Source organism: Candoia aspera, chromosome 17 (assembly GCF_035149785.1).
Source record: "Candoia aspera isolate rCanAsp1 chromosome 17, rCanAsp1.hap2, whole genome shotgun sequence".
NCBI classification, from domain to species: domain Eukaryota; kingdom Metazoa; phylum Chordata; class Lepidosauria; order Squamata; family Boidae; genus Candoia; species Candoia aspera.
In genome coordinates this window covers 508,435-529,265 of record NC_086169.1, presented here as the reverse complement: position 1 = coordinate 529,265, position 20,831 = coordinate 508,435, and the positions used below count along the sequence as shown (strand labels likewise).

The following is a 20,831-nucleotide window of genomic DNA, read 5'->3' as shown; positions in this document are numbered from 1 at the left end:
ATTCTGCCCCAGCCGCAACCATCCCACGTTTCTCAGGAGAGAGTCCCAAACTGTCAACTTCACGGAGTAGGTCTATAGGCGCAGAAGGGCAACTCTGGGCTACTTCCGCCCACACACCCTGGCCAATCAGCGTAGCCAGAGAGTTCACACGCGCCCAACCAGAAGCGGACAGACGGACGTCGCCGGGCCGGATCCCGCCTCGCGAGCGCTTCCGCCCGAGCGGCCCAATGGCGACGGCGCAGGGTGGGGCCTCCCCGAGAGGGGCGGGGGAGGGGAGGGGCCTCCCCCGGAGAGGCAGGGGTAGCCAATGGGCGCGGGGGGGCGTGGCCGCCGTTCCAGAGAGTTCCGAGGAGGCGGTGAGTGGCGCCCGGTCCTTCCCAGCTGGGGCCCGGTGGGGAGGATGGGGGGTGTAGTCCAAACGCACGCGGGGGGGGTTGGGCGGGCGCGTTCGCGGGACGGGGCTGGCTGCGGCGCGCCGTCCGGGGCTCCGACGGGGCCGCGGTCGGCCGGGCCGGGCCGGGCCGGTGCAGCGCAGTCCGCCCGTTGGAGGGCGAGGCAGCCCTGCCCGCAGCGGGCATCCGGGGGGCGCCTGCCTGGCACAGCTTCGGGGGCCGGCACCTGCTCGGCCGGTCGCCGCCCCTCCTCCTCGGGGCGCAGAGGCCGGGCTGGGCTGAAGCCCCCGCCCACCCCGGAAGGACCTGCCGGGCCGCCCCCCTCTGGCCCCTGCCCCTCGCGGGGGCTCCCCAAGGCCCCCCGGCTGCTCCGGCGGCAGGCAAGCCCGGACAGAGGGCGGGGTCCGGGCCCGGTGCCCTGGCCTCGACTGCCGGGGGGCTTGAAGCCCCTCGCTTGGAGGAAGGGGCTGTCGGCCGTTTGGGGGCGACTCGCCGGCCCGGGCCGCTTGGGAGGGCAGGAATTGGGGTGGGATCGCCCCCCCGCCCCTGCCTTCCTCTGCTTTCCCAGTTGGAGTCCCGCCTGTGCCCGCCAGGGACTTGGCAGCCGCCGCCACTCCCTCGGCTTCTGAAGCCAGGCTACTCTTGGACTACAAAGGATGTCTGTGTAATTAACACAAGCATGTCGCACAACCCAGAAGGCGGCAGGGGTGGCGGAAGCATGGGATGGAGCCAGCTCGGGGCGCTGTCTGGGTGACACCCCAGCGTCTCACATGTGGTGTTGGGAACCCTTTCCCAGGCTTGTGTCAAGCACTCTGAAGGGGTGCCCGGCTGACACAGGCCTCGATAATTTCTCTTGTGCTATCCTGGGCTCTTTGGAACTTCATCTTTGTGGCTTTGCCTCCGCTTGAAAAGCTCACTGGGAAGCAAAAATCCTTGAATCTGAATGTTTCCTGGCTTTGTTGTGGGACCTGAGAGCCTGAAAAATGCAGCAGCAGCAGCTCCTGAAGCTGCCAACTGCCCCAGAGGGTCGGGCTCCCAGGCTGTTTGATGTGGGGTGCCCTCCCTGGTTTCTGCCTCTGGAGCGCCTCTGCCCTTGAGCAGGAGCTGCGAGCCAGCCAGACGGTCAACCAGCTGCCCGCTCAGCCTGGTGATCAAAGGCTGGGCCTGCCCGCCACCAGTTTGGAGCTCTGTTCCCGAGTTGGTTCTTGCTTACTCAGGAGGAGCCAGGAAAATAGGCCAGGTTCCTAGCCTCTCCCATCCATCCACCATGCGGAGCTGGGCTTGCAGGCCCTGATGCCACCCTGCCGAAGCCTCCAGAGAGAGAGAGAGAGGCTGACTGCAGCCCAAGGCTTTCATTTCCTTGGGAAGGAAGCCATCACTGCCCCTCTCTTACTCACTTCGTAAACCCTCATTTGCAAAAGGAAGATGGTCCTAAAGGGATAATCAAGGAACTACTGAGGAGAAGGCCACCCCACCCCCCAACCCCGGCAGGACAGGCTGCTGTATATAAAGGGGGAGCACACCCCACCCTCCCTCACACTGATGATGTTACCTGGTTGGGCAATGCAGTGTCTGCCAGCAAACAGCCGGCTGAGGGCTCCGCAGTTCAACCCTGGGCTACAGAGATTCTCTCCTATTGAATAGGCTCCGTTCCTCTTCCCTCAGGGGCATAATTCTGCCCCAGATGATTTGGTGGATATCCAACTGCCGGAAGGGGAAACAGCTACGTGTGACCTGTGATTCTTTGCTTGGTGCCCCGGTGGGCCCTAGGGCAGGCCCTCAGTTTTAGGTAGGTGCCGGTGGTCTGGCCTGCGACACTGCTGGAGGCCTTGGCCTCCTAGCGCGAGGAGGCGGGCGGCACGTGGGGCAGGCCGATGGCACCGGTCTCTTTGGGACGGATGCAGGAGTAACTGTGTGGACACTTGGCCCGCTGGGCCATCTCTGCACAGCATCGGTTGTGCTTTGGGTCCTGTGCCAGCCCATCTTGGCATGTCGGTGGGATGTGTGTGTCTCTGCTGCTTCTAGACGGAGAAGCGAATCTTTGCCAAGGGCAAAACGGCACACTGTGCCACGGAGGTCTGCTGGCAGGTCCTCTGAGCCCCTTGGTGGAGGGAGAGAGAGAGCGGGTCTGAACCCACCGGGCTGGATTCCTCCGACCTGCCAGCGACTCTCATGTGCCCGGCCAGCATCAGAGGAGCTCAGCATTTGCAGGATCGGTGCCTGTTTCCACAGCTGCCAAGCTGCTCTGGGCAAGGCGGCGAGAAGGTGTTCTCGGGGCTTCAGAAGTTGCTGACGGGGCAGAGCGGCTCTGTGGGTGGTGGCCGCGGTTGTGTCTCGTCCCTCCTCCCTCTGTTTGGGCGCCGCACAGAGCCCACAGGCGTGCTCTCAAGGAACCGCCTAGGTGAGAGGCTGTTCTCTCAGCAACCCCTGTGGATTTCCGGGGAGCAAGGCTGTTTCAGGCCCCTGGGGTTCGCGTTCTCTACCAGGACTCCTGAGGAGGTGGATTATTGTCTGCGGACTCTCCGTGGGGGAGGGCAGCTCTGAGGGGCTGGCAAAGGAAAAGGCAGTTGCCTGGCAATTGTACGCAGCGGGGCTGCAAGGCTGCTTGGTGAGCACCTTTTCCTTTGGGGTTCAGCAGGACATGCGGAGAGGTGGGCTTTGGCCCCGATCCTCTTCGCTGCATCCCGAGAGGTGTCTGCCACAGAGAAGCACAGAAGAGTTTCCAGCAAAGCTCCTTCGCCCTCTTGCCCAAAGATGCCTTTGGGACTCTACCCTGCCCATCGCGGGCCCAAGAAATTGGCTGGGTTGGAGGGGCCTGGGCGGGGTGGGAGGAAGGCCTGGATGCAAAGGGAAGGAGGTGGCCTTCTGCTCCGGCCGCTCTGCAATGCTCGCTCTGGCGTGGCAGGTCCCCTGGGCTGGGGAGAGAACAAGGCTGAAGAGAGGCAAAAGTGGGGCAGGCCAAGCCGGCTTGGCCAGTGGGTTCACTGCCGCCACCTCCTCCATCTGCCCTCCACGCCCTGCAAGGCTGAAGAATCACACGCTCATCCTGTGAGGCAGGCCGGCTAATAAGCACCTTGAGTTGCTGACGCGGCCCCACGCCCTGCTCCCAACTCCCTTGCAAGGCTCTTAAGTTTGGCCGCCATGGAGACTGGGCCGAGCCCCTGAGCCGTGGATGCTGCTGGGGGAAACGCTGCTGAGCTGCTGCTGCTGCTGCTGCTGCTGCTGCTGCTGCTGCTGCTGCTGCTGCTGCTGCTGCTGGGAACCGGCTGTCTCCCTGTTTCCACCCCCTCAGATCGTTCCCTTCTTCAAAACCTGCCAGCCGCCAGGAGTTGAGCCAAGCGGCAGTTTGGGCCAGGCGGTGGCTGGTCTGAAGCGATGGGGCAGAAAGGCTTGGGGGTCTCTGACTGATCAGCTGGGTCACTGGGGGAGCTCCAGGACTCCTCTAGGCCAACAGCCTTCCTTCCCCCCCCAGCAGCCCCCTCCAGAGGAAAGATGGTGAAGGAAACGGGGTACTATGACCTGCTGGGGGTCAAGCCGTGCGCAACGATGGAGGAGATCAAGCGGGCATACCGGCGGCTGGCGCTGAGATACCATCCAGACAAGAACCCCAGCGAGGGGGAGCGGGTAGGTGGGGAGAGGAAGCCCCGTGGGAGGTGGGCACGGCAGCGGGGGGCTCTGCCAGCTCTGGGGATGGTCCTTAGTGCCCCTCTTTCCCTTCCCCAGTTCAAGCAGATCTCGCAGGCGTACGAGGTCCTCTCAGACCCCGGCAAGAGGTCCCTCTATGACCGAGGCGGGGAGCGGGCCATGAAGGAGGGCGGCATGGCCAGCCGAGGTGGCTTTGGGCCCCCGATGGACATCTTTGACTTGTTCTTCGGAGGAGGGGGCCGCGCTCACGGCCCCCGGGTGGAAAGGAGAGGTATGGGGGCTGGGCCACACCGCAGGCTGTTCTGGAACCGCGTGTGCAGACGTGTGGGTCTGTGTGAATCTCTGTGGGTGGATCTTCCTTGGATTCCTGATTTGGAACAGGGCTCCGATTCCCCTGCGTGTCCCAACCAGCGTCTCTCGGAAGATCAGGGGCCTGTCGGGGCCTGGAAGACACGGGGAGGGTGCCTGGCCTTGCTGGGGAAATCTCCCCGGTTCCTGCTTGTGTATGAGGGGTGGGTTGGGAGGCCCAAGGGAGGCCCACTGTGGCCAGCTTCTTCCTCCTCACGCGGTCAGCCCCAAGGGAGCAGAGGCTGCCGACGACGAGCCTCATCCTGCCCACATTCCAGGGGCTCATAAACTGTCCTTCTTCCTGACGGTAACAGCCCGTTTGTCTCTGCGGTTTTTCCTCTCGTAGGCAAAACGGCTGTCCATCTGCTGTCCGTGACCCTGGAGGACCTGTACAGCGGAGCCACGCGGAAGCTCTCCCTGCAGAAGAATGTCATCTGCCGGAGCTGCGGGGGTGAGTGGGGTGCTCAGGGGCTCTTCTCCCGGGACGCCGGGCTGGGCCGGCCAGGCTGGGGGTGGCGGTGTGCGTGGTGCAGCGTGTCTTTGGGAGCAGGTTGAACCTGCTGCCAAGCTCCAGAGGCTTGACCCGATACCGAAGTTTGCACAATGTGCTAAGCGATTGGGCTGGGTGTGTGCAGTGGCACAGCAAGCCACAACAATCCTCTGGAGCTGGAATTAGCTGGGCTGAGCTCTGGCACAGCCGCAGCTGCCGGGCCTTGGGCTGGACCTGCTCAGCGGGTTCTGGGAACCGGCTGCGGGGTGCAGTGAGGGTTTTTGGCGGAACCCCTTTGGGTCTGGTGCTCCATTACTCAGTAGTCGTCTGGTTTTTGAAGGATGGCGAGGCCGACTTTCTCAGGTGGCCCCCTTGTTTTTGGAGGCTGGGGGGCCACCCGAAGCCAGGCACCCAAACAGCTAATGGGGAACAGCCCGTCCTCAGGCAGGGGAGGATGGGGGTCCTGGGAGGGAGGGCTTTGCTTGTGGGGCAGGAAGAGGGAGAGGCTGAATGGGCCAAGAGAGGGGGCTGGGCAGCTTCCCAGGGCCAGGTGGTGTGCCAGGGGCCCTGACTGCGGCTATGTTGGCAGCCTCTGACTGACTGCCTGCTGGGGCCCGCTCTGTCTTTCCAGGCCGCGGTGGCAGGGAGGGCCTTGACGTAAGATGCCCCAAGTGCCACGGGTCCGGCATGGAGGTCATTGTTCACCAGCTGGGGCCGAACGTGGTCCACCACATCCAGACCATGTGCTCGCAGTGCCAGGGCCATGGAGAATGGATGCGGCCCCTTGACCGCTGCCTTGCCTGCAACGGCCGGAAGGTGGTCCGGGAAAAGAAGATTCTCACCGTGCACCTGGACAAAGGTGAGCCCTGCGGGGTAGGGAGGGCACGGGGAAGCTGCATCCTGCCAGCCCTGTGGCTTCCCCGCCCGCATTGCCCCCCTTTCTGCAGCCCCCTTTCTTCCCTCTGGGGCTGCATTCATGCTACAGCCCCACTCCCCACCCCCGGTTTGGACTGCGGCACAGATTAGGGCAGATTGTAACCTTGGTTCGTTCTAATCCCTGCCAGTTGATTTAGTTGATTAGCTCAGACAGCAGACTAAGCAGGCTCAGCTCGTGGTGAAGAAGTGGCCTCTCCCTCCCCCCGTGCCCCAATTGCAATTGGAGGGTCCCTGCCCCACGGATGGGTGAGAGTTTGCCCCACAGGGCTGGCTACTCTTAGCCCGTAGCTCTTGGCCCCCCCACCCCAGGCATGGCAGACAGGCAGAAGATCACCTTCCACCAGGAAGGGGACCAGGCGCCCGGCTTTGAGCCCGGAGACATCGTGATCGTCCTGGACCAGAAGCAGCACCCCGTCTTCCAGCGCAGGGGCAACGACCTCATCGTCCGGCGGGAAGTGCCGCTGGTGGACGCCTTGTGCGGCTGCAAGCAGGTCATCCAAACCCTGGACAACCGGAGGCTCCTGGTCTCTTCCCAGCCCGGTGAGGAGGGGGGCCCTCTGGGCTTGCCAAGAAAGGAGGGACAAACCCCTTGGGCTCCTTCAAATTGGAAGCTGCTGTTCGCCTGCTGAAATGAGCCCCACAGATCCTTTTGCGGGGGGAGACCCTTTGGGCGGCTGGAACGGGGGTCCTTGGCCCGCCGGTCGCCCCTCCTGGATCCGCTGTCGCGCTGGCTGAAGCCGCCTTCATCCCCGCCTGCTTTGCTCCGCAGGGTGCGTGATCAAGCCTGGCGACGTCCGGTGCATCCCAAACGAAGGGATGCCCGTCTACCGCAGCCCTGCCCAGAAGGGGAAGCTGGTCATTCACTTTGAGGTACGGAGCCCCTGGCCGCCCCCAGCCGGGCCCTTCTGGGGAGCCTCGTTGGGGTCTTCCCACAGGCTACGCTTAGCTACTTTTAACCCGAGTTAGTTTTGTTTCGCCAGCACAGCACGCTGGATCAGTGTACGGCTGTGTTGTGTGATCCGGAAAATGGGTCAATTCTGCAACCAGGTCGAGGGTGTTGGGCGAATGTATCAAGTCAGCTTGATCCTGGCTTCGAGAGCAAGTGCTCGACCAAACAGGGTTTGCTGCAGATCTGAGCAGCGGATCACGGAGGAGAGCAGGGGCCTTTGGCCATCTTGGGGCGCAGTAGTTGCTCCCTGTTTTTTCTGCCCCTCGTCCTCCCAAACTCCTGCCAAAGGAGCCCTGGTCCTCCACGGTGCCAGCTGCCCGCTCACCTCCCGCCCTTCGCGCCAGGTGAAGTTCCCGGACCCCGGCTGGCTGCCCCTCCACCAGCTGCGCCAGTTCCAGGCCTTTTTCCCCGGCCGCGAGGAGGTCATGGCTACCGAAGACATGGAGGAGGTGGAGCTGCGCGAGTATTTCCCCCAGCCGGACTTCGGCGGGCGGCACTTCCACAGCGAGGCCTATCACGAAGACGACTCGGAGGATCCCCTGCGGCACAACGTCCAGTGCCAGACCTCGTAGCCCGACAGACAGAGCCCGCGTCGCCTTGCTGGGGTGGGAAGCCCAGGAGGCGTTAAAAAATGCCAAGGGCCGGGGAGCCCACCCGGTCGCAAAAGGTTCCTCCTTTGGCTGCGGGTCCCCTGACCCCCCCGCCGGAGGTTGGCTGCATCTATAACCCTCTGTTTAGCTTGGGGGCCTTGGGCCCCACAAGCACTCCGGTCTAGAAATCAACCTGGGAGCCTCACCCCGGACGTTTCTCCCGTCCTGCCCGGCTGCCCTGGGCCTCCCCTGGCTTGCCAGTTTTGGACGCCGCCACTGGTGTCTTTCCAGGGGAACCGCAACCCTGAATGAGAAACGAGGTATTTGGGCACCCATCTCCACCCCTGCCCCGTTGGCTGCAAGTCAGTTTCCTTCGCACCCATTTCTCTTGCAGTGCCTTAAGGGGTCAGTCCTGACCTCGGTTTTGCAATCTACGGCAGGGAGTCCCAGAGTGTCCCCCTCCCGCTTCAGCTGACCCCCGGTGCCTGTTGGCTTCTAGGCCTTCCAGATCTCGAAGCTTGGCAAGGACGGGGTCCTGCAGGCGAGCAAGCCGGGCGGTGACTGGTGGGCGGGGAGCTGGATCTTGGCACGTCCTGGAGGCCGAGGAGGTGGGGAAGCCGTTCGGCTGCCTGTCTCCGGGTTGTAGGGCCTGGGGGCTCGCCTTTGCTCTAAGTGCCTTCCCGTCTGTGCTCTGGACGCTGCCCCCTCCTCCACTGGCAATTCCCTTAGCAATAATAGCCGGCCTTTCCAGCCAGCGTGGTCGGAGTTTAGGTGCTCGTGGCTTGTGGGCACTCGGCATGGTGCAGGTGTCGTCCAGAGCAGGCCAGTCCTGCTTGCCCTGAGCCCCCCGTCTGGCATGTGGGGCAGGAGAGGCGAGAGTTGCACCTTCGTTGCCAAAGCCCCAGCGAGGCTTGGGGTCTGCTAAGGAGACCTGGGGGTCCATTCCCCACCCGACTTCCTGCTTTTCCTCTTTTTTTTTTTTGCTTCTGCTCTGCCTCCTTACTGCGAACCCACCTGGAGGCTTGGAAGAAATGCCAGGACTTTGGGGCTTCTGTGGGAGTTGAGCAAGTCTCTCAAAGTTCTGCTGAAACTCGCTTCAAGAAAAGAAAGGTCGTTCTCCAGATCCCTGTCTGCCTGTTTATTGTGCGCTGTTCTCCCCGTCCTCCCCTCTGAACCGCTTTGTTGGGGGTTAGCGTGAAGGGGCCAACAGGCCCCTCCTTTGCTCAGCACAAGCTGTGGTTTCCTCTGGATTGGTGTGGTGAGATTGCAGCTTCTGTGCTTGGATGGCTCAACCAGCAGATCCCTGCAGGAAGCAAACGGATCCACGGTGGGCCTGGCCGCCACCTTCCTACAGAATCTCGGCTCTGCTTCTCAACAGGGACCAAGTTCCAGGCCATAAGCAGTCTGGGGAACGAGTGTGCTGAGGCTCCAGAAGTCAAGCATTCGGGATCTTGATTCAGCCGCTCGGAGCAGGGGAGGTTTTGCAGAACAAAGGAATTCCTCCAAGCCAGCTGATTTGCCAAAGTTTTATTTGCAAAACCGTTTTGCTCAGCACACGGGTTGGTTCCATTTCCCAATGGCGCAGAACTTAATTTGCTTTTTTTAAGCCCGGGAAATGCAGAGCTTGGCTACCTGGCTGTGGACGTTACAGGAAGGGTGGGAGATTTCTCATGCGCATGAGTCGGGTGTGCATTGTCTTCCTCACGAGGTAGCTTTGGCTCCGGAGAATGGCACGGGGTCCCCAGTCCCTTGATAATATTTGGCAGATGGGAGTGGGGTCAAATGGGGTGGGGTGTGAGGGTCTGAGGAGACAAGCCTGGGGCATCACAGCACAACACATTTTCAGATTTCAGTTTCAAAAGGGATGATCAAAATGCCTGGGATTTTCTCACTTGGTGGACCCTTTTTTCTCCAAGAACAAGGAACTGGCAAAAAACTTCCTTGCTTGGAGAAGGAAGGGTCCGTATTAGGGACTGGACTCCCCACAAGTGTTTTGAGGCACCCTCTCAGAGGTCTCATTTGGCGAGTCTGTCAGTCCGCCCCCGTGCAAGAGCAAAGCAACTTCACCCTGGGTGGGGGCTGACTTCCCCCTGACCCTTGGGCGCAGCCTAGTCTTAAGGATTGGGCTGATGGAAAGCTGAGCAACAGTGAATGCTGCCCTCTGGTGGCCCCTGGGTGGATCACACCTGGAACGTTTGTCTAGGCAGCAAATGTTGCCCCTGGTGGATTCTTTGGGGAACTGCAAAGGGAAGTGGCGGGGGGGGGGGGGATTCCTGCAAGTGATAAAGGCTGCCCTGGATTCTAAGCAAAAATGATTGAGCAAATCTACCGTTTGTCAAATAACTCGTTTGTCACTGCTTTCTATGCGGGATTAGAAGGGCCCGGCTCGGCAGGGAAGGATTTGCTGCTACTGGAACATCTCCCTGGTTCTCGGCGCTGCCCCCTTCCCTGATCCTCTTGGGTCGCATGGCCTCGGAGCCCCTTTGGCCATGCGACTTGGGGTGGGTGAAAAGATTGGGGCGGGAGGGGATGGGGTGAGAGCTTTTGAATGCCAGTTTCGCCCTCCGTCAGTCCTGAGAGGATTTGCAGAGGGGTGGGGTAGGATGGGGGTTGCCAGGCGCAGCCAGCCACTGGCGGAAAAGGGCGGTGCTCGGGAGAAAGCGACACGGTTGGGTTGTGCCATCCAAAGGGCCCCTGAACCCTGCCCCGTCAGCGCAGAGCAGGGAGGGCGTCCTCTCCATTAATGGGGGGGGCAGCTGCAGCGGCCTCTGACCTGTGGGCGCCGAGATGGAGGGGGCTGGGCTGGCTTTGTCTGGAGAATGAAAGGTGCCCCTTTCAGGGTCGGGGAGAGAAGGAGGGAGCATTGTTCTCTTTCCTGGGAACAAGAGATGAGAAAGGTCACCGCAAGGGAGGTTGCCAGGGGTAATGCAGAAGATCTCAGGCGCACAATGCAGGAGGGGTCCCTGGCATCGCCATGGCAACGGAGGGGTGCTTGGAGCACTCGGCCGCTCCCACCCAGCCCCCACAGATGGGCCCCACCTGGCCGGGTGGAGGGTTTAGCCCCGTGCCCCTTGGGCCGCCTGCCAGTGAGCCGGGACAGACCAAGGGTCTCTCCCACCACCCCTGCAGAGCCACGCAGAGGGGCAGCCCTGCCTCCTGTTGGCCCAGGTGCCCTGTGCTCCTGCATGGGAGGAAATGGGGGTGGGGGGGTTGCCACCTTGATTTAAGGCACCCGAGGCTTGGCACCCCAAAGGTGCTTCCCCTCTTGAGGCAGTGCAGGTCCAGGGGGAAGGACGACTTTGCTGCCCATGGAAAGTGCCAGGCATCCCTTCCAGAGAGCTGCCCGGGTGCCATAATGCGGAGGCCTCGATCCGCCCTGGAGGGCCACTCCTCTGCTCTCTGTCAGTGGCTGCCAATTTCGCCTCTCCCCCTCCCATAAAGGTGGTCCCCAAGAAGCAGAAGCTCCTCTTTGGGTCCCCCTCTGGGGCCTAAAAGTGGGACAGGGCCCCAGGGAGGCGGGAGTGAGGCGAAAGGGCTTTGGGGATGATTTCCTAGGCCTGCAAATGCTGCTCAGGTGGCTGAGCTGCAAATGCTTTTTCTGCCCCCCTGCCCCTCCCCTGTGGGAGGGGGGCAGCCCTATCCCCCCAAGGCAGGTGGGACTGGGCATCCCGTTGTGAGTCTGGATTCAACCTTCAGGGGAAGTTGCTTTTATTCTGTGGTCCCAAAGCCCCACAAGGGTAGCTGCTTGGGGAGGTTCAAAATGGAGTGGTGATGGAAGGGCCAAGGACCGCCTTGGAGGCTTGCCCTCGCGGTCTCATTGGGGTTAAGCCTGGCCACCCCTCACTTGTGGGGTTCTGGAGCCAGGGAGAGGAAGGTGAGAGGTAAAAGGCCCACTCAGAGCATTCTCCAATTCCCAGAGATGCAAAGCACCAAGCTGGCATTCTGGTGAGCCGTTTATGAGCAAAATAGCCGAACATCAAAGAGGGGAGACACTGGCAGGGAGGTGTGGGCGGGGTTTGGCCGAAGCAGGGGAGGCAAGAAAATAAATACGTCCCAAATCATAGAAATGAAGGCGGCAAAAGACCTGGAAAAAGACTAGGAAGGCTTTAATGGGGGGAGGAGGGGGGGATGGAAGGCATCTTCACATGTTAGACTTTGCCCTACAAGGAAGGGAAAATGTGGGGCGGGAGCAGGTCTGCACCAGGGCATTTGTGTGAGTCCCTGCAACAAGACTTTCCACTTTGGTTCTTCAGTGTGAGGAGCTCAAACCAGTCAGGAACAAACTGGAGGGGGTAGCAGGGGCACCTGCTGCTGCCAAGGAGCTCATAGATTCACTTGGGAGCTGATGGGAAGCCCCACCCCCGCCCTGCCCCAGATAGGAGTGAGGGGAAGAGCCCCCAGCTTGCAGGGACCACATCCTGACCCCGGAGCCTGACCCTGGATTCCACAGTTAATCTCCCAAACAAGGCAGGCCTGTGTGAGCCTCCCCCAGGGCAAAGCAGGAGCCAAAGGGAGCAGGGCAGGGAGGGGGTCTCAGAAGGGAAGAGGCTGCTTCAGCCCCCCCCCCCCCAGAGCAGGGGGAATGTTCTGAAGGGCCGGTGGCTTTGTTAAGTCTTGTTGCAGGCAGTGCCTCTGAGCATGGACAGAGAGTAGGGACCAGGCAGCAGGGCAGGTTGGAATTGCACTGCGGTGCAGGGATGCTTCTGGGCTATCCGATCCTGCCCCCTCCCTTGCCACTCTGGGCACCTTGCACCAGCCGAGGACTTCTCACTCCCGGACGTAGATCCTCGTGCAGATGACATCGTCGGCCGTCATAGTCTGAAAAGGCAAGAGAGCAAGTTGAGAGGGAAGCAGCTGTCCCTGGCTCCTCATCCTCTTCCAGGCAAAGGGATTGAAAAGGGGGGGAAGGGGGCCCCCAGGGTCTACTCCCTGAGAATCTGCACCTCAGCACATGGGAGGATTCTGCCCTTTGGCTGTTCCTGCCTTCCCTCAAAGGAGAGAAAGCAGAGTTCTTTCCCTGCAGCCCCCACCTCCTGTGCCATCTGGGTGGGCCCTGAAAGAGCATGCCCCAAGTGTCTGTGCCACCCCACCCGAAGGTCCAGGAAAGAAGAGTAGCCGAGAAAGCAGGAGGGCAGGGGAGAGCAGAGCCTTGGCTGGGCCCCCCTTGCCAAGAGCGAGGAAAAGAAGGGGGGGTCCTCACCAGAATGAGCTCCCCATCGTTGGTCAGCTCTCTGGACCAGCTCGTTTGGGGCCCTTCTCCTTTCAGCAACTTCTGCTCACACACGATCTTGTTGCTGTTCTCCCACCTGGCCAGACTCTGGGTCGGGAAAGAAAGAAAGAAAGTTGCCCCCCTTGAGAAAAAGGGCCTGCTGCAGCCAACAAAGACACACAACACTCACACCCCTGCCACACTCATTTGTCACTCGGCAGGCGGCCGGCAGAACAAGGCTGACGCGAGGCATTTGTTCCACGTTCCAGTTCCGGCTGGCAGCCTGGCAGCCCATCCATCACTCGGAAGGCTCGCCGAGGGACCGCAAGAAGGCAGAGGCTTTGAAGGGCCGCGGAGAGACCCCCCTGCAGACGCTGGTTGTCTGTGCAGGGCCCGAGAAGGCAAGGTGTGGTGCAGAAATGCCTCCTCGTGGGCTGGGATGCAGAAAAGATTGGGGTGACGCTGGAAGGGCCAGAGGATCAGCAGAACAAAAACGCCTTTCTCCCCCTCTGCTTGGCCATTGCCCTGCCTCTCCTTTCTGCCCCATTTTGCAAGGCCAGCTGCTCCCCACCTTTGCTGCAGCAGGTCTGGCTGGGGAGAAAGCTGGGTGGCAGCCATGCTCAGGGGGCCTGGTCACAAAAAGCGGCAGCCTTTGGTGTGGAGGGGCGGCCCCAGCCTCCCCTTGGCATTAACCACCCCTTGGTTGTGCAGCTCCAGGCCCTTCTGCCCTTTGTGGGCAGAGCAAAGAGGCTCGAGTCATCAAGGGAAGGGGTGTTGCAGATCAGGGTCTGCCTAGCCCAGCGGTGGTTCATCTCTCCCAGCCCACGGAGATTGCCTTTCCCATGGCCATGAGCCTTCTTTCTCCCTGTCCCTCACCTTGCAAGGCCTTCCGTCCACCGTCTGCTCCTCAAACTCCTCCCCGATCTTGAAGTGGATCTCCGTGGTGCGCACCGTCGTGGAGGTCTTGATGTAGAAGGATGTCCCCTCTTGCTTGATCTCCACAGCTGGTTTGGACGCGGCAGCCACCGCGATCTTCCGAAGCATCACATTGACCCCTGGAAGAAGAGGGTGGCCGGGATGAGCCAGTCCCCAACCTTCTGGCTGATCCTTGGCGAGGTGTGGCCTCCCTGATTGAACTGGGGGCAGCCTCCCCTTCCCTGGGTTAAACCTGATCCCCACAGTGAATGGGCCAGCACCCCCAGCTGTGGGGCACAAGGCTGGGGAAGACCAGAGCTGCTCTGCTGCCACGAATCCTGGCCACACGGGATCCCCTCTTTTTGCAGACAGAATATCTCAGAAGCCAACCAACTGGGCAGACAGGAGAACATTTGACCTCACTTCCTGGAGGTTGAGCCAGACATCTTTAGGAACTTGTCCGCTGAAGTGTGGAGCAAAGCTGACTTCCACTGATGCGCTGGCCCCCTCTGCTCGGGTTCAAGGGCCACCATTTACCCCAGTGACCCAGAACAGGTCTGTGGCTGATTCACCTAGCTGTCTCAATCCCTGGCTGTTCAGAAGCAGGTCACACCCGCTCTGCTCCCCCTGAATGGATTGCTTCTACATCTGGGCTTAATTTGCAAGGGGACACACCCAGCTCTCAAACTGCTGGGCCCTCATTTTGTAACACCCCCTCCCTTTGGGTATGTACACATTCCTGCGTGTCTTTGCATGACACAATTTACAGATGCTACAGTGAACCTGTTAGTCTTTAAGAAGCCTCCTACTTCAAATGCATCTTTCTTCTGGTGTTTCCCCCCCCCCTTTCTTAACACACACGCACAAATGACACACGCATATTTGATAAATACTTTGCAGATGTGGGCATTCAGCTGGGTTGAAGGAGCTGAGTGTGAGACAGTGACGGCCTTTACTGGGGGCAGGGGGGACGTCATCCATCTGTCAACCTCCTTGAGAAGACAGTCATCATCAAGAACTTGCACAACCATCAGTCATGACAGCTTTAGGCTTCCCCGAAAGAAGCAGCGTCAATGGTGTTGTACAAGCTTACAATTGTGCAACAGGCAGACACAAGTAGAGGCAGAAAGAGGAGAGGGAAACAGCCTCCATGGAAAAAAGGAGGCCCCCACTTACAGGCAGCTGGTGCAGCAGTAGCACTGCTGAAGCCTGTGAAGGTATAAACCATCCCATCAGGGCCCGTTTGCAGAAAATAGGCGGATTTTCTGCTCTCAGTTGGCTTGCCCTGCTTTGTTCCATTTGTTATTAAATCAGAATTTCCAACTGGTCTGGATCCAATCAGCTGTAGCTGAGGCTTCCTAGAGCACACTGGACAGAGAAAATCGTTTTGAACCAGTTCTGCTTTTGTTTCTTCAACTGTTTACCCTGCCCTGTCACTGGACCTAGACTCTCCCCCAGTTCAGCCAGGGGTGCAGCAGGAGGGCTAAGCAGCCTCACCCTTTTCGAAGGAGAAAGGGGGCCAGCCCTGCCTCTGCCTGTACGGACAAACAGATTGCGTGGCCCTCAGCTGGTTGGACTCGCACTGGCTGCCAAGTTTCCCTTGGTGAGGACTGATCCCAAGATGTGAACAAAACTGGCAGTTTTATCAGGGGAGTGGCAAGGTTAAAAGCGAAAGAGAACCCACCCCTCTGCCTGACATGTTTTCTCTCAAGAAAGAAAAATAAAACGGAAACAGCAGGCCCTGTGGGGTTGCTCAGGAAGGGCGCCGTTCCAGGTGCCCTCACACCTTTCACGGCCATGCCAGTATAAACTGCAGAGCGCGATCAGGGCCCCGAAGGCCACAGGGCTGGACTGGCCACAGAGACAGGCTGCCTCTAGGTCTACAGGTTCCACTTCGCCCTTCCACCAAGCAACTCCAGCCCAGACCTGCCTTTGCATTTCCACCTCGGAAGAGGGACTGGAAGGCGAGATGGATCTTGAGGCATTTGCAACTCCCCGCCTGGAATCTCTTCACGGAGGATCGGGCGGCCCTCCCCAAAGAACGGTGTCAGGACAGCTCAACCCTCTCAGCCCTGGCTTGTGGAAACGAGGAAGACTGAAGCTGCCTTGCAGGTTGTCCCTGTGCCCGCCCTCCCTTTCACACAGACTCGCAATCGCATCTGAATTCTACTTCCATCCCTCCTCCAGCCTCTCGAGACTTCCAGCCTCAAATTATCCTCATATGGGGGGCAGGAGACGGAAAGAATTATGTGAAAGAGGAAATCCAAGTACCTGATAATTATCCTGAAGTATGTTGCGCTTTCCCCAAGCTGGAAGGAATTTGCAGAGCCCCCCCACCCACCGCCCCCCTGCTTCGGAGAGAGAGAGGGAGAGGGAAAGGGAGGGGGCAGGTCTGAGCTAGGGGGCCAGGAACCAAAAACATCCCCCTGGGAATAGAGACTTGGGGAGGGTCTTTAGCTTCACTCTCCCCAGCTTTGTTCAGCCGAGTGTGTGTGTGTGTGTGTCTGTCCGTCCGTCCGTCCGTGTGTGCTCCCCTTGCCTGGAAAGGGTGCCAAGGGGGGTTCTTCTAGCTGAAGGCGGCGGGAGGAGGGAAGGCAAGACGGGAGGAGAGGCTGAGAAGGCGGGGGTGGGGGTGGGATTTTCCATCCTTGCTGCTCGCAATACAAAGCCATTCCCGCCGACGACTGAACCAGGGCGAAGCCGTTGCATTGCGGCTGAATCGGTGGCCCGGAGCCTAGCCTCCCCCCTCGGCCTCCCCCAGCGGGGCAAATCTCCCAGAATTTCTGCTGGCGCTTCGGTTCCCGGGTCAAAGGACAGCGCTGTTCTCCCTTTCTGCCTTCCGAGTTTCTAATCCTCAGAATAACGGAGGGAAGGGCAGGCTAGTCCGAAAGGCTCACCTCGGGACCACACCGCCGCCCCCCCACCCGCTCCTTCCCAATGAAGAAATGACGCTTCTGAAGGGAGCATGGGCTTGACTCTGCCCCACCCCACCAAGCTGCCCCCTAGCCGTTTCGCGGGCGCCGGCAAAATGACCAGAGGGGCGCTGGAGCGCGGGGGCTTCCGGGGGTCAAAAGATGCCGGAGAAGCGGCCCGGGGAGGTAGACCACCTCCAGACCCGAGGATTCCCTCCCCCTCCGGAGATGACCCGAAGCCTTTTCCAAAGGGCTGGGCCAGCCTGTCTCCCTCGGCTTTCCAGGGCAGAGTCGGCCCTCCCGAAGCCCCCAGCCCCACCAGTCCGGAGGGAAGAGGCACCGGGCCACCGCCTTTTCCTGGCTGCCACGCCGCCGCAGGGACACGCTGCCACGACGGGAGGCGGGGTGGCTTTCCCCGTCTCCTTTCTTCTCCGCGTGGTCCCCGGACCTTGGGAGAAGCGGCCCCGCACGAACCCTTCAGCCCGCCAAGCCCCCTGGCCTCAGCCTCCTCTCCATATACTGTATATCTCTGGTTCTCGCAGTCCCGTAAATGGCAGCGGCGGTGGCCGCGGCCGCGGCTCCCTGACAGCCCGGCGCCCTCGCCCGGGTCCTGCCGCTCACCCAGCGCCTTCAGCAGCTCCTCGAAGTTCTCCGAGCTGCGCATCTTCCAGTTGCCGGTGAAGTTGGGCATGGTAGCGGGACGGCCGGGCTGGTCCCTGGTCCGGCGCGGGTGGAGCGTGGAGCAAAGCTTCTTCGCCGCCGTTGCCGCTCGGGACCCGTCGCGCCGAAAGAGGCACGCCGCTGGCCACGCGAGGGACTGGCGCGCTCCCGTCGGCGCGCCTCGCCTTAAGAGCCGCGCGCCCCTCCCCTCCCCTCCCGAGGAGGAGGAGAGGAGGAAGCGCGCCCCCTGCTCACCTGGGCGCTCCGCTGCCTCCCGGAATCCTTTCCAGGAGCTCCGAAGAGCCCCGGGATCGCCCTTGAGAGGGGCTTTCCGGCCCCCCGGGTGCTGAAGGGACACCCAGGAACGCTGAGCGGCTTGAGGGCCGTCCCCGTTCCCCGGGTGTGAAAGGTAGCGCGATAAAGAGAAAGGCGGCGGCACCGGCCGGGAGGGATTCAGGCCTCGGAGCCCTCCTGGATCTTGGCCTCCTGAAAGGGTCGGTCTTTTCTCTGAGACCGCATCTAGGCGACCGTGCCGGGGCGGGGGCGGTGGGAGAGAGAGATTTATTGTTTTGCTTTTCCCGGCCCCTCAAGACAGGGCCGTCCGACTAGCCTGTGAGCATGGTGTCCAGACAGGGACCATCCAACAGTGAGTGCCCCCTTGGGATGGAGGGGGCAAGGAAAGGAGCCATCCAGCACTCAGAGGCCAGGTGTGACTCCCCCCCTCCCTGGCTGCCCCTTCCCCTGCAGGGCTGTGAAGGGACCAGTCCAGTTTGGAAACTGGGATTCTCTTTCAAGAGAACCTCCTGGGTCTGAACTGGGTCCTCCCATCACAGAGGGGGAGGCCTCTTCTCACATGCCACCAGGTGCTCCAAGTTGGGCTGCCTGGCCTGGAGAAGGAAAGGAGCTGAGGCTGGTGATGCCCTCCCTGTCTCCTGGGCAGGTGAGCAGGGGGGCACCAGGTCTACCCTCCAGCATGGCCTGAACTTTCCTTCCAAGGAAATTCCTTGGCTCTCCGCAGGAAAGGTGCTGGAAGGCAGTGGGCACAGCCTGGCAGGGGCAAAGGAGGACAGTGGGGTGGGGGGTGGGGGGGTGGGATGGGGCGGAGGGGAGTCAGGCATCAGGACAGCTGGCTTCCCTCTTTCCAAGTCAGAGCACCCTCGTTTCTGGCCTGGGAGTGGGTGCCTGGTGCAAGCCCAGGGCCATTTTGTCGCTAAGACATCTCCCCCGTTCTCTCGAAGAAAGCCTTTTCCACCTCCATCCCCCCATTTTATTTTTCTTAGCCAAGCCCCCCAGAAGAAGGAATCATACACCCCCAACAGCATGCTCATCACTTGGCAACATTTTGGGTGGCCCTTAAAGGTTTAACCGGCTCCTCGCGGTTCTTTGCTTGCTTTCAAAGGTGAGCCATTTGAGGGGCTGGTTGCCCGGTGCCCCAGTGTGTGTGCTTGTGTGTGTGTGCAGGCTCAGCTCCTGGGTTTGATGTCACTCACTGGTCAGGCTAAAGCGAGGCCTAAACTGATGAGCACTTCAAACCAGCTGGAGTTGAAGGGATCCGAGTCAACGCTCCCTCCTTTGTCTGGCAAAACTTCCCGTCTGGGATGAACTTTAGCAGACCACTCTGCAGTTAAACGAAGTACCCCCCACCCCCACTCCCATTCTGGGATCGGAGGCAGTCCTCCCATTCCTGTTAAAAAAAGAAAAAAGAGGAGCTGTAACCACATCCATGTTTTTGTTTCGTTAAGCAGGTTTATCCTTTGTGGCAGCAGCTTCGTAAGGCGAGGATGCTCCTTGGCCATCTCCTTGCACACGGAAGATGGCAAGGGGGGGGGGCGAGCGCCTCCATCCAGGGGCTGCCCGGCTTGGCCCCAGGTGCGATTCTGGCAGGGAGGCAGGCAGCAAAGCAAGAGACGGCTTCTCTGCTACAGCCCTGGGGAGAGGAAGGCCCCCAGGTTCTCCGATCTCCTGGCAGGGTTCCCACACAGGAAGGCCCAGAATATTCACCAGGGAGGGTGGCCAGCTGCAGTGTTGAGGGGGGCATGGGGGAGAGGGTCCCCTTCTACAGGGAGGGAAGTCCAAGGAATCCCGGCATGGCAACCTGGCTTTTCTTTCAGAAAGTTGGCGGATCGCAGGAGGATTAAAAAAGAAGAAGAAAGCATTGTCTCCTGCCATGTGGGGAAGGACTTGGGCCCCCCTCCCCGAAACTCAATCCGTCCTCCTTGGGCCTTGTGGGGTAGCTGCCTTTGCAAAAACGTTTCTGGGGGTGGGAGAGAAAACTCACCCAAACCTTTCAGGGGAGACCTTTGGAAAAATGTTCCTTCCCACGGCTGTGCAGAGTCCTTTCAGAACAGAGGAAACTCACCCCCGGGGTGCCCTCCCCACCACGGCTGGCCTTCCAACTTTATGCCTGCACCGCTGACGAGCCTCCCAGCCTCAGGAGAACCAGAGGCAGCTCCGGAGATGATGGATGTGGAAAAGGGGGTTCAAGAAAAGCCCCCCCCACTTCAAGGGCCTTCTTCCTGGCGCCTGCAGCGGTCAGGGTCCAACCTGCCCCCTCAACCATCCACCTGTGATAGCCAGCAGGGATCAGGAAGACAGGCCAAGGAGGCAGAGGGCCCGGGGGGGGGGGACTCCTTGCCTCCCCCCCACCCCCCAGTACAGAAGGGAGGCTTGATGCTCAGTTCTCCCAAGTAACTGTTTCAGGAAAGCAATGGAAACTGCCCCTTTCTGGCTCTAGCGAGGCTCAGCCCAACCCAGCCAGGTTCTTGATCTAGGGAGGGTGTGCAGAAGGCCCCCCTTCCCTCTTCTTCTTCAGAAAGCCACAGCGCCTGGGGAAATTGACCAGGGCAACTGACCAGGCCCTCTTGGGCTCCTGAATTGCACAGGAAAGACTCCTGGCTCCCCTGCCTGGTGGCCTCCAATCGATAGATTGGCCCATCAACAGCCCTGATATCCCCAGCCCCGGGAGGTGCTGCAGCCCCAGACCCCCAAGGCCATGCAAGGGGGGACGTCCTAGGAAAGAAGACGAGCTCCTGACGCCCGGGAACAAAAAAGGAAAGAAAGCGGAGAATCGGGCCTCTGGCAGGGCAGGTCGATCATTTTTGTCCTCTTTGGATGGGTTCCAATATTTGCGCAGTTGGGAAGGAGCGGCTGGCGCTGCTAAGGGCCTCTTGCTGGGCCTTGCAGGGCTGATTCCCCCCCTCCCACCAAAGGTGTGGGGATACAGCTGAAATTGTGGCCCCTCCCCTCGTTTCCCCGCACAAACATCCTGGCAATCCCACCCTGAAATCCTGCCAGGCCCCCCCTCCTTGGCTCAACCCCTCTGCTTTAGTCTGCGCTTGCTTGCTTGCTCGCTCGCTCTCTCTCTCTGTGTGTGTATGCACTTTGGCAAGAGAAGTAAGGAAGAGCTTGAAGACATCTACTCTCTGTTTGCATAGCACTCCCGCCTCCCAAATAACATGCCATGCATGATTGAGCAATCTGGCGCACACACATGCAGACATACCGTGTGTGATTGAGGTATTAAGCTGTTATTCTCGCCCACTTCACAACCCAGACTGCTAAATGTGCGACTTTCCAGTCAGATCATCCACCCAGGGGAGGGGGGCTTGTGCCCCTTTCAAAAGACCCCCAACTTGCTTGCACAGGATTTGGCCACTCCGTCCCCTTTGCTGGACCTGAGGCCTGCCCAGATCAATCTGGTGCCCTTGAAAGCCTGTGCCAGCCCAGCTGTCAGCCTCGCCCCTGCCCCCCCCCCGGCTCTCTCCTCTCCTCCCAGCTCTGAGAAG

The 20,831-nt window shown here is 60.6% G+C and overlaps 2 protein-coding genes across 2 annotated transcripts; one reads left to right on the top strand and one right to left on the bottom strand.

The window, feature by feature from the left end:
• The first annotated feature begins 303 nt into the window (after positions 1-303).
• Positions 304-7,693, top strand: LOC134506704 (dnaJ homolog subfamily A member 1-like). The gene is made up of 9 exons (XM_063316985.1): positions 304-356; positions 2,037-2,181; positions 3,865-4,016; positions 4,116-4,308; positions 4,732-4,836; positions 5,507-5,734; positions 6,121-6,351; positions 6,581-6,681; positions 7,105-7,693. Exons 3-9 carry the CDS (start codon positions 3,885-3,887, stop codon positions 7,330-7,332), a joined length of 1,218 nt encoding a protein of 405 aa, XP_063173055.1. The 5' UTR covers positions 304-356; positions 2,037-2,181; positions 3,865-3,884; the 3' UTR covers positions 7,333-7,693.
• A 3,841-nt stretch (positions 7,694-11,534) lies between these two features.
• CRABP2 (cellular retinoic acid binding protein 2) lies at positions 11,535-17,192 on the bottom strand. Its single transcript, XM_063316992.1, has 4 exons — positions 17,008-17,192; positions 13,436-13,614; positions 12,551-12,667; positions 11,535-12,168 (listed from the first exon to the last, which is right to left on the bottom strand). The coding sequence occupies exons 1-4, from the start codon at positions 17,075-17,077 to the stop codon at positions 12,118-12,120; spliced, it is 417 nt and encodes a 138-aa protein (XP_063173062.1). The 5' UTR covers positions 17,078-17,192; the 3' UTR covers positions 11,535-12,117.
• Between the last annotated feature and the right edge of the window lie 3,639 nt (positions 17,193-20,831).

Excerpts from the sequence above, each read along its gene's own strand:
- LOC134506704 (XM_063316985.1), top strand. The coding sequence starts at position 3,885 with ATGGTGAAGGAAACGGGGTACTATGACCTGCTGGGGGTCAAGCCGTGC. Across the intron at positions 4,017-4,115 it reads ACCCCAGCGAGGGGGAGCGG|TTCAAGCAGATCTCGCAGGC; the intron begins GTAGGTGGGGAG and ends TCCCTTCCCCAG. Across the intron at positions 6,352-6,580 it reads CCTGGTCTCTTCCCAGCCCG|GGTGCGTGATCAAGCCTGGC; the intron begins GTGAGGAGGGGG and ends TTTGCTCCGCAG.
- CRABP2 (XM_063316992.1), bottom strand. The coding sequence starts at position 17,077 with ATGCCCAACTTCACCGGCAACTGGAAGATGCGCAGCTCGGAGAACTTC. Across the intron at positions 12,668-13,435 it reads TGGACGGAAGGCCTTGCAAG|AGTCTGGCCAGGTGGGAGAA; the intron begins GTGAGGGACAGG and ends TTCCCGACCCAG. Across the intron at positions 12,169-12,550 it reads ACGATGGGGAGCTCATTCTG|ACTATGACGGCCGACGATGT; the intron begins GTGAGGACCCCC and ends TTGCCTTTTCAG.